The following is an 11,874-nucleotide window of genomic DNA, read 5'->3' as shown; positions in this document are numbered from 1 at the left end:
CTTATAATTTCAAAGAGGGTGCACTTTATTCACTATATATATATATATATATATATATATATATATATATATATATATACAGTGTCGGACTAGCCCACTGGGATACCAGGAAAACTTCCGGTGGGCCCAGGTGACAGTGCGCCTCTTGCTTCTAAACATTTGGCCTCAGCCTAAGATTTTTTGGTGGGCCCCTGGCATCCCAGTCCGACACTGTGTATATATATAATATATTATATATATTTATATATATATATATATATATATATATATATATATATATATATATATATATATATATATATACCAAGTCCCAAACTGTTGCACTCAAATCCAAAATACTGCCTTGGTAGGTCATATATATAGCAGAAAAACTGCACTCACAGGTCTTCTTGTGGTCTTCTGGTGTTTTATTTTGACGTTTCATCAGGACGGCTTAAGTGAATAGCCCAAACGTCAAAATAAATCCCCAGCAGCACCGGATTTCGATGACGGGCGCCCCTAGGCCGCGCGGTCCTAACGCCCACCTCACCTCCCCTTCCCAGCGCGCCGGCGAAAAAACACCGGCGCAGCTGCTGTAATTGAATGGGGACGCACACGTCCCCATAATGCGGCTGGGCGGCATGCTGCCCCTATTTTATTGCCGCCCTAGGCCCGGGCCTATGCGGCCTTGCCGCAAATCCAGGCCTGAACACCAGTTGGGTTTGCACCAATAAGAAGAACTGTGAGTGCGTTTATTCTGATATATATATATCTATCTATCTATCTATCTATATATATATATATATATATATATATAGAACCCCCTTTCAGGGGACCAGAAAAAAAATGTGTGAAATCCAGGAAAATATATATTCAGGGAAATGTATTATGCATAATATATAGGTCCATATAAAATGAGGGAAAACTTAAAATTAGTGATGGGCGAATTTGTCCCATTGCTTTGCCACAAAATTCAGGAAATTCCTGTGAAATTCTTAAAACAAAATTGACTCTGGCAACAATCAAGATGCAGACGAGATTTGACGCGCATTAAAAGTAAATGGGCGTCCGTTTACTTGTCACTGGCGTTGCAATTGTCACCGGCATCAGAACTGTCGCCAATGTATTCGCCGGCGGCAAAATGCAGAAATTCGACGCGAAATTTGCGCCTGCCGAATAAATTCGCACATCACTACTTAAAATCAGGGGATGTAAAAATAGGGGTTCTACTGTATATATATATATATATATATATATATAGACACATACAAGAGTCCTCTGCACTCAACCCATTATCAATATATTTAAGACAGAGACATTTTGTGCATACTGCTACTAAAAAATGCCTTACCCTTTAAACAAAACAGGGATTGTTTGTCCATATATTGCAATATATTTAAGCTGGCCAACTACGTCAAAGTCATCCCATATCTGGCCAGTCCTACGCTTAATTTTCATCTGATTCATTAAGAATTCTATTGCTTCATTATACATTATACATATAATGAAGCAATAGAATTCTTAATGAATCAGATGAAAATTAAGCGTAGGACTGGCCAGATATGGGATGACTTTGACGTAGTTGGCCAGCTTAAATATATTGCAATATATGGACAAACAATCCCTGTTTTGTTTAAAGGGTAAGGCATTTTTTAGTAGCAGTATGCACAAAATGTCTCTGTCTTAAATATATTGATAATGGGTTGAGTGCAGAGGACTCTTGTATGTGTCTATATGTATTTTGTGGTCACAGCCTCATTGCACCCCCGCCTAATGTTTTTAAAAAATAGTGGTGAGCACAACTTTCCCTTGTTTGTTATAGTTATACAAGAGCAGTGACCAGCTCTATGTTGTAGCTCCCACCCTTCCCAGCTATAGTCAGGTGATCCCACTGGTGTCTAATAAAAGGGCAGCCAAGTATGGAGGTTTACTTTGAAAGCAGCAAGTTAAGTTGCAGGTAAAACCTAGTCCCTTTGTAAAATGTATAATGAAGCAATAGAATTCTTAATGAATCAGATGAAAATTAAGCGTAGGACTGGCCAGATATGGGATGACTTTGACGTAGTTGGCCAGCTTAAATATATTGCAATATATGGACAAACAATCCCTGTTTTGTTTAAAGGGTAAGGCATTTTTTAGTAGCAGTATGCACAAAATGTCTCTGTCTTAAATATATTGATAATGGGTTGAGTGCAGAGGACTCTTGTATGTGTCTATATGTATTTTGTGGTCACAGCCTCATTGCACCCCCGCCTAATGTTTTTAAAAAATAGTGGTGAGCACAACTTTCCCTTGTTGTGTATATATATATATATGTTTATCTTAGAACAGCATAAGCTGGAGTATTGCATTTTGCAGAAACTGATGGCTATTGAGACTTTGTATAGTAAAGAATTACACTCCCAACAGGGAAAGGGCTCCTCTCTGTATTAAACATTTTGATTTGAATCAAACAGGTCAGGGCAGTCCGCTGGGAGGGGGCAGTTGAGAAGGGACCCAGGTGTGGCCAGTGCTGCAGGTAAGTGTAAGTGGCAGTCAGTCGGCCCCACCCAGCTGGGACATGCGGTAAACTGATCCCTGTGCCACTGCCTCAGGGCAGAACTCAGCTCCTCTGCGCGTATATATAAGGGAGCTGCTGGCTGGGAAGGAGTACTAGATCTCTTTACCAGAGTATCAGCAAGCACCTCTCCTGCACTACTACCACCACTAACCTCCACCCGAGCACCATGTCTTTCGCCAACAGACAGAGCAGCTTCAGCACCCGCTCCGCGGTCCCCAACGCCGGCTTCAGCCAAATGCGCATCAGCTCAACTCGCTCCTCCAGCGGAGGCGCCGGGTTCGGAAGATCAGGCGCTAATTTCAGCAGCTCCAGCCTGTCCAACCTGGGGAGCGTGAAAAGGAGCGTCTCCTACGGCGTGAGCAGCGGCCGCTCCGGTGGCTCTGGATTCGGTGGCTCTGGATTCGGTGGCTCTGGATTCGGTGGCGCTGGATTCGGTGGCGCTGGATTCGGTGGCGCAGGATTCGGTGGTGGAGTTTCCTATTCCGGACCTGGAATCCAGGAGGTGACCATTAACCAGAGCCTGCTGTCTCCTCTCAACCTGGAGATTGATCCCACCATTCAAACTGTCAGACAGGAGGAGAGGGAGCAGATCAAGACCCTGAACAACAAGTTCGCCTCATTCATTGACAAGGTGAGTCCCCTGGTGCAGCTGCTGCACTTTCCCCAGTGTCCCTTATTAAGGGAAAGTGTCCATTTTTTAGCAGAACGGGATATCACATTTAGTGTCCATTTATTAGTAGAAGGGGATATTACATTTGGTGTCCATTTATTAGTAGAAGGGGATATTACATGCTATGGGCTTCTAAATGCAGAGATGTCCAACCTGCTGCACTCCTGCCTTTTGTCATATTATAGCTTCCAATGCTGGCAAAAGCTTGCTGGAGGATGTTTAGATTTGTAGTTCAGCAGAGGATGGAATATAACAGATTGGGCATTTGGGATCCTCTCTTCTGTGCATCCTCTTAACATGGGTGTGAACTAATGCACTAAAACTTATTTTACGGGGTCATTGTGGGTTTTAAAGTGTGGGTTTTGGGCTCAGCAAAGTGTGTAGGAATAGAATGGGCTCAGCAAAGTGTGTATGAATGGGATTGCACTCACCGAAGATGAGTTTTAACACAAGCTTTGTACCACTAAGGTCTCTGCTAGTGCAAGGTGTGTATCATAAACTTGCTCCCTTATTATGCTGAACTGAACATAGCAGCCGTGCAGGCAAATGCATATGACTGAAATGCTGAATACTGCATTCTGACCTTATTTTGATTTTAATTTTTTTTTTAGGTCAGGTTCCTGGAACAACAAAACAGAGTTCTGGAGACCAAATGGGAACTCCTTCAGAACCAGAAATCGGCCAAGGCCAGCAACATTGGCCCCTTGTTCGATGCTTACATTTCCAACCTGAGAAGGCAGCTGGATTCTCTGACCTCCGATAAGGGCAAACTGGAGGGAGAGCTCAGGAACATGCAGGATCTGGTCGAGGACTTCAAGAATAAGTAAGTGTGACCAATGTCCCCATAGGTAACTGACCGTTTAGTGCCAATCTTTTGTTAAATGCCAGTGCAGCAACTGGTAACCTCTTCAGTGATTGCAGAACTACAACTCCCATCATATACGCATTGCCCTTTTCATACAGCCCAAGCGAGTGGTAGTTCTGCAAGGCAAAAAGCTGCCAAATTTTCTAGACTAACCAGTACAACCTGTAAGAGCAGAAGTGTCACTGATAACTAATTTACAACTTCATAGCTTAAGGCACATCACAACTGTCACTGTCTGCTAGTCTTCCATGCCTTTTCACTATGAAGAGTTAACAGAAACTCTAGATTTTTAATTCCTGTATTGTGCAGAGCTGTAGAATTTTTTTTTTTACAATACCACGTCTGTGGGGCAAGTGCCACACCCTCATGGGACAGGAGAACAGGCTGAATTCGGTGGGGAGGAGGGTTTGCAAAAGCTTCTAGTGCCGGCCAATTTGAGTCTGACAGGAACTAAAGCAAACAATAAAGATAAACCTTAGGTGTGGCTCTTCCAGCAAAGTCAATAGCAGAGCAAGGGAGAGAAAATGTACACTCAGTTCCACCACTGCAAGGCAATACGCTGCAGGCACAGATGCATTTGCACCCTATACAATGACCGCTCATCAGAAAATAACAAATATTGTATAACTTTATAAGCATTTATTTCCCATATCATTTTCATAATAAAATTCCATATCTATGTTGCAACTTTATGCAGTTAATTGCTAAAGAGCAATTATCTGCGGTCCATTTAGTGCAGTTAGAATAGCAAAAGTAAATCTGGGATTGTGTGCTGCAGGGGTTATATAAACCCTACTGCCCACTGTTTCTGATGAGCTATGTTTAATACCCTACAATGGGCATTGTTATTAGGAATTGTTGTGACTGCAAGTTTGGCCTTGGTGTTGTAGGTGCTGAGCTTTGACTTTTCATAACATTTTGGCAGCAGTACCCGTATGTCACATATAGGCAGAAGTTGGGCACAGTGCCCCCTCTTCTTTAAATTCAGTTCCTGATCAGGGTCAGCTAGAAGTGAAACTGTACCAATGTTTGATTGTTCAGTGCCCAGGTGGAATGCAAAGTATTCCCACATCCCCTGGCACAGAAGAGCTTAGTTAATTAAATGGAGCATGAAACAAGAGAAGAGACAGAGATGACTGCCTGCTTTTCTGAGCGGCTCATAGAACAATGAATAGAAAGTCGGCACAGTTAGGTCTTGTTTTGCACTGGAAGTCGCTTCTGGCAAAACTCACTCTCACGCCATATTCTCCCTTCTTCCCTACAGGTACGAGGATGAGATCAACAAACGCACTGGCGCTGAGAACGAATTTGTTATTCTGAAGAAGGTAAGTTTTGGCAAAAACCTGTAAATTCCTCTTCATTAGTCTTGTTCTTGGATCCAATAAACATTACAAACAACAAATACCACTAGTAAAGGCCTCTTGTTTTCAGAGGTATGGGATTCTCACTACAATTATTACATTGTGCAATTGTTGCAGCCAATGGAAGATTAAAATGCCCCCCAAAATAGGATGAATGAGTGTTTCTTTCATCAATATTTATAAAACTAACTGTTTTCACCTTTTTTTTTTAAAGGATGTGGATTCTGCTTACATGAATAAAGTAGAGCTGGAAGCCAAGATGGAAGGTCTGACAGATGAGATCAACTTCTTGAGGGCCCTGTATGAAGCTGTAAGTACAAGACATAAACTAGCCAGTAAAATGGGCATTTTACACTCACAGATATATGTTGTGTTGTTTATAAGCTTCTTCTTTGGAAGTTCTCATTGGATCATTTATCTCCCCCCAGGAACTCCGTGAGATGCAGGAACAGATCTCTGACACTTCAGTTGTCCTATCCATGGACAACAACAGAGCTCTGGACATGGACAGCATCATTGCTGAAGTCAAGGCTCAGTATGAAGAAATTGCCAATAAGAGCCGTGCCAATGCAGAGGCCACATACCAGAGTAAGGTAGGACAACTCATATGTGAAGCCAGTTTATCATATTTATGATATCAGCAAATGACGAGACTAGAATGTGTTAATGACCCCCTTTTTTAGGATTGGAAGTGATCGTTTCATGTTTTTTCCACTACAGTTCCAGGAATTGCAGGCCACCGCTGGCCAACACGGTAATGACTTGCGCGCCACCAAGACTGAGATTTCTGAACTGAACCGTGCTATGCAGAGGCTTCAGGCTGAAATTGAGAGCGTAAAGGCTCAGGTAAGGTTCTATTGCAGTTCTGCTATTATTGTATTAGGAAAGGGTTCCTCCTGCAACTAAAGTTTTTTGGCCTTCTTATAGGTAGCCCTGAGCAAGTGGTAAAAGGGGGTTGGCTGGTGAGCACCCTAGATTATTAAAACTGATATCCAACCCAGAATGAAGATAATGGCCTACTCCGCACCCTTAGAATTGTGCTGCAGTTCATTGCTCCTTCTGGGCCATCTTCATCACTGATGTATGACCATCAGGGTTTCCCTAGAAATAAATGTCCTCAGGGAAATACTCACTGCAGCCCTGATAAGCACTTGTCTCAGCTGTCACATCTGACTGATCCATTGGTGACCCAGACAAGCCCTTTGAATTCTTTTCTTTCCACTCTGTAGTCCTGGCTATTCCATCATTAGTCAAGCATTGTTTTAGGTACAATAAAGCTGTCTCTAGTTTCCTATATGGATCAACACTAGGATGCTGCCGACAGGTTCCAGCTTCTCTTAATAAATTTAATTATGCCTGAGCAGGTGCAATGAAAACCGCTGCAATTTTGCCTAGAAGGAACAAACAGCAAGCGGCAGACACACATTAGTATTCACATTTTCCTTTTACAGTTCTGGTTTGAGGGCAGGGTGCGGAGATGTGAATCATAAAGTGATCACCTGTTACTCCTAAATAATGCAAATGTTTATAGCTTCTATGCCTTAGCATAATGAGCAGCACAAGCTGCCAATTCCACCTGCATGTTGTGGGCTCTGTGTTGTCCTACCACTGGTCAACCGATCCATCAAATAGTAGCTATTATTATAGGAAATGTATTCCTTTATAGGGTATGCAGTCTCTTTTGTTTTTACATTAAATGTTCATTTAAATATTGATATATGTGGTTAGCTTTGTTAGCTTAAGGAATTTATTTTGCACTTACTTAGATATAAATATCCCTTACTTAGTCAGAAAAGCACATTTTATATTTATTAAAATAAAAATAACTGAACAGCATAATGTCCTTGTTGATTTAATATAATGCTCTTGATAGTAGTAGAATGGTTGGAGTTGAACCCCAAACCTTGAAGGTAAATAGTCTTTAGCAACATGGTAGTATTAAATATAAATCGGGCAAATGCATTTCTTCATTTTATATGGTATTTGTATTTTAGAGAGCTAAGCTTGAAGCACAGATTGCTGAGGCAGAGGAACGTGGAGAGCTGGCATTGAAGGATGCCAGGAACAAGCTCGCTGAACTGGAGGCTGCTCTGCAGAAGGCCAAGCAAGACATGAATCGCCAGCTGCGCGATTACCAGGAACTGATGAATGTGAAACTGTCCCTTGATATTGAGATCGCCACCTACAGGAAACTGCTGGAAGGAGAAGAGACCAGGTAATTGAATTTTGCAAATATTTTGAAAGTTCTGCCCTACACCCACCAGTAGTAGATAGGCATAAATGAAGAATACTGAAGATTTAGGGAGACATAACCTCACCACCTGCTTTATACTCATATATGAGCTTTAGTTCTCCAATACAAAGCATTTTTATAGTAGTTTAATAGAGGACACCTCCCTACGCATTGGATTCCCTCCATGTTTGTGTATCCTTCTAATTGTATAATCAAAAGTATTATTCCCTTATCCATTTTAAACCCTTATAGGCTGGTCAGGGGATATTGTCCATTTCCTAATAAGCTTGTCACAGCATGTGGCATTCATGAATTTATATCATCATACTTTATTAATAGCTTTATGTGCTTTTATTTAATTACTTTTTACATATGTATAGGCAAACTAACTGTTACCCAAACACCGCCTATAGTTATGTTGGGGGTATTAACTAGATCTTAGGACTTTGAAAAAAAGATGGTCTTGTCCTTCTCCTATTGCTCTAACATCCATTTCTCTTCTCCCTACAGAATTTCTGACGGACCCGGACCAGTTAGTGTATGTAAGTATCCCACTCTTTTTTGGCTGTAGGGTTGTTTGCTCTGTGTCTGCTGTGTATATAGTATAGATCACTAATATATTTACTTTATCACAGCTGTGGTGAACTCAACCTCCAGCAGCATGGGCGGCAGCAGTGGATTCGGTGCTGGATACTCAGGCAGCAGCAGTGGATTCGGTGCTGGATACTCAGGTGGCAGCTCTTTTGGAGCTGGAGGCTTTGGAAACAGCTCCGTCAAGTTCGGCAGCGGTGGAAGCTCCGGCGTGAAATCTTACTCCATGTCAACAACTTCCTCCAGCAGAAGCTTTAGGCAATAAGATGTGCAGCCGAAAGGGTGTCCCCTGTGTATTGATGGTAGGAGCACTAGCCATAGCCCTCAAATAATCCAAACAAGCAATGTTTACAATGTGGAGGTGTTGGTAAGGGTATGAACACTTAAGACTTAGTGGGTTATACCCTTATAGATATCTCTTGGTGACACCCTTCCAAGTGTGTAATCAAGCACCTGCATTTTGCTGTTTGTTGTTATTTGGAGGATATGGCAGAAATCTAGAAAGCAGTTCCTTGTTCTCTACCCGTGTCTCCTTGCAACTTTCTTCTTTACTGCTCCCCTTTCTACCGGTGGGACTGGCTCTAACCGTGTGTTGAAGCTCCGGGTCCTATTCACCATAAGTCTGGGCATGTTTTTACAGTAACGCCTGCTGCAAGTTACATTGCTCATGCCTGTATTAAAACAAATACACAAAAAATAGCAGTATTTCTGGGCAGATTTTTGTTTTGTTTTGTTTTTCCCTTAAAAGAGACTTGATATGTAAAATAAGAGATAAGTACTGTGCTAATATCCCTCAGAAAAAATAGTAGTAAGTCTCTGATTAAAATCTGGCAGTTTTGGATGGGAAAACAAAAGAACACCAATGCCTTAATGTTTGTTTGCAGTTGTAAAACACCCAGTATATGGAACGTTTCATGTTTGTAGTTATCACTGTTTAGATATGGTCTGTGTGTTATTGGTGGAAATCTGAATTCTGTGGGAGGGATTTTATGTTTGGTGAGAAACACAAGCAACTCCAATAAAACGCCTTCATTCTAATTGTATTGTTCCTGTGTTTTTTCTCCTTCACTGTGAATACATGAATGATAACTATTGTGGTTGCTGTCTGGACAAAAAAGGTGGTCTGGGCACGGTGCGGAGAGTACACAAAGACAAGACAGCTACTGCTATAAATCCAGAAAATACTCCATTGTTAGTGATGGGCGAATTTATTCACCAGGCGCGAATTCGCGCGATTCGCCGCCAGCGAATAAATTCGCGAAACGCCTGCGAAAATTCGCGGCAAAAATTCGCCGGCGTCAAATTTTTTTTCGAAAAAACAGACGCCAGCGTCAAAAACGAGACGCCGGCGCCATTTCGCAAATTTTTTGCCATTTCGCGCGAAATTCGCTAATTTTTCGGCGAAGCAAAATGGCGCAAATTCGCCCATCACTATCCATTGTAAGTTTTAATAGCAGAGCCCAAAAAGGATACAGCAATGGAGTTTGTGTTGTTCCAACAAATATACTTCTCTAAGGAGTAAGATCTAGCATTAACTATAAATCTAACAAAAAAAAAATTATATCTCCATGGGTAGTTACTACTAAAGATAGTCCTACTCAGACAATGTAGGCTTTATGTTTTGGTCTTAGATAGCCAAAGTTTACATGCTTCCTATATTATTCATTTCTCTCTCAGGCTTCTTGCCACTGCTTTTTCATATTCTAAGTTATTATTTACTACTTTTTGTACTTGGTAGATATTTGGAACATTCTTTTTTTTCCCAGTTCCTAGCTATCAGGAGTTTACAGGTGTTTAATACTTGGAAGCTCAGTATTTCCAGGCTCTTATTTGCAAGTTTGTCATGTATGTTTAACAGCATTGCTTCTGGGGATAATGGAATATTTTGTTGAGTGACCTCTGAAACCAATGATCTTGCAGCTAGCCCGAAACTTTGTGTAGTGCCAGATGTGTAACATATCTCCTATATCTTTGTTGCATCTTAGCATAGATTTGAAGCTTTGGGATACATTTTTGCTATCCATGAAGGTTTTAGGTACCAGTTACAGTAGAACCCCCATTTGACATCCCCCTGATTTTAAGTTTTCCCACTTGTGGTCCCACCTAAATATTATGCATAATACATTTCCCTGATTTTCCTGGATTTTACACCATTTTTTCTGGTCCCCTGAAAAACGTAAAATGGGGGTTCTACTGTTTATAGGATTTTGTAATAATTATCCTGATGAGTGACACATTTAGTAAAAATTGTGAAAGTTTTCTTTAGTCTTTGTTCCAATTTAATCATGTGAGATATTTTTAATGTTTCTTTTGGTTCACCTAGTAGGTTGTATATCTTTGTTATACCTTTTTTTATGCTTGTACCATATTGGAAATAGATTTCAAAATTTGAGAGTGGTCTCCTTTGCGGCAATGTTTCTAAGTAGTTCTGTATTATGTCCGTATTTTATTTGTCCAAACCATTCTGGTTTTTCTTTTCCTTTTTTTAAATGCTCTAGGTCAGGGCTGTCTAACTGGCGACCCGTGGGCCGCATCCGTGCCCCCCCCCCCTTGTGTGTCCCTCCACATGAAAGTCGGCCTGCTGTGTCTGTTTACCATGTGTAAAATTTAATAGGTATCCCTACAGAGATTAACTGGCCCCTGCATTGTTTAAACCTCAAATTCAGAGAGTAATCCCCTGTAGTGTTCACACATGTAATCCACCCTGCATTGTTCACACTTGTAACCCTGCACACTGTTCACATCCTAAAGCCCTGTACTGTTCACACCTGAGACCCAGACTGAAACTGCCCACATTGTTCACCTGTTCACACCTTATACAAAATGCTAATGGGACACCAGCACTGTGTCACTGTATGTAGTACATTTTAGAGTGAGTCTGATGGGTTTCCCTGTCTCCTGCTCAGTTCTGCCCTATGCTGCCTGTGTGTGCCAGACTCTGCCTGCCCTATGTTCCATGTGTGTGCCATAATCTCACATCATTGTTTGGGACCCCTAAGGTGTTTAATCATGTGCTGGGGGGTGCTGTGTTAGCCACAGGGGAGGAGCAGGTATATGGATTTAAGGGTATGTCTTAATATGACTTAACTTTTTTCACATATGAGTGATATCCCTGCAGTGAACACTGACCATATGTTTTTTTGGTGTGCTATTAATGTGGACATGGTTTTGTGGTTACATGGGTGTGGTCAGGGCCGGAACTAGGGGTAGGCAGAGTAGGCACATGCCTAGGGTGCAAAGCTGGGGGGGGCGCCAGGCACATACCCGCTCAGTCGCCTACCCCATGTCCGGTCCCGTCTCTCCCTGACTGACGCATCTATTATTTCTATAAATGTGTTCCTGCGTATGCGTGCACAGCGTTTCGCGTGTACGCGCTGGAGCACAGTTTCACGCATACACGCTGGAGCGCAGTTTGGTGCATGCGTGCAGTTTCGCGCATGCATGCTGCAGCGCAGTTTCACACATGTACAATTGAGTGCGCACTCAGCCGGCGCCTGGCCGGGTTGACCCACCTCTAGGTGTGGTTTAAAGTGGGTGTGGTCTAAAAAGGGGAGTGGCTAACACTGGCTTCCATTATCGGCCCCCCACCATGTAGACCAGAAAATTTCCGGCCCT

At 42.1% G+C, this 11,874-nt stretch overlaps 1 protein-coding gene across 1 annotated transcript; it reads left to right on the top strand.

Annotated features, from left to right (window-relative positions):
* Window positions 1-2,613: 2,613 nt before the first annotated feature.
* krt7.S (keratin 7 S homeolog) lies at window positions 2,614-9,297 on the top strand. The gene is made up of 9 exons (XM_018250168.2): window positions 2,614-3,170; window positions 3,821-4,032; window positions 5,339-5,399; window positions 5,650-5,745; window positions 5,864-6,028; window positions 6,156-6,281; window positions 7,430-7,650; window positions 8,179-8,210; window positions 8,304-9,297. Exons 1-9 carry the CDS (start codon window positions 2,706-2,708, stop codon window positions 8,522-8,524), a joined length of 1,599 nt encoding a protein of 532 aa, XP_018105657.1. The 5' UTR covers window positions 2,614-2,705; the 3' UTR covers window positions 8,525-9,297.
* The last annotated feature ends 2,577 nt before the right edge of the window (window positions 9,298-11,874 follow it).

Source organism: Xenopus laevis, chromosome 2S (assembly GCF_017654675.1).
Source record: "Xenopus laevis strain J_2021 chromosome 2S, Xenopus_laevis_v10.1, whole genome shotgun sequence".
Taxonomy (NCBI): Eukaryota; Metazoa; Chordata; class Amphibia; order Anura; family Pipidae; genus Xenopus; species Xenopus laevis.
Note: the sequence above shows the minus strand (reverse complement) of the source record. Positions and strands in the feature narration are given on the sequence as shown.

Coding starts and splice junctions, on each gene's coding strand:
- krt7.S (XM_018250168.2), top strand. CDS start 2,706: ATGTCTTTCGCCAACAGACAGAGCAGCTTCAGCACCCGCTCCGCGGTC. Junction 5,746..5,863: donor TGAGGGCCCTGTATGAAGCT/GTAAGTACAAGA, acceptor ATCTCCCCCCAG/GAACTCCGTGAGATGCAGGA. Junction 6,282..7,429: donor TTGAGAGCGTAAAGGCTCAG/GTAAGGTTCTAT, acceptor TTTGTATTTTAG/AGAGCTAAGCTTGAAGCACA.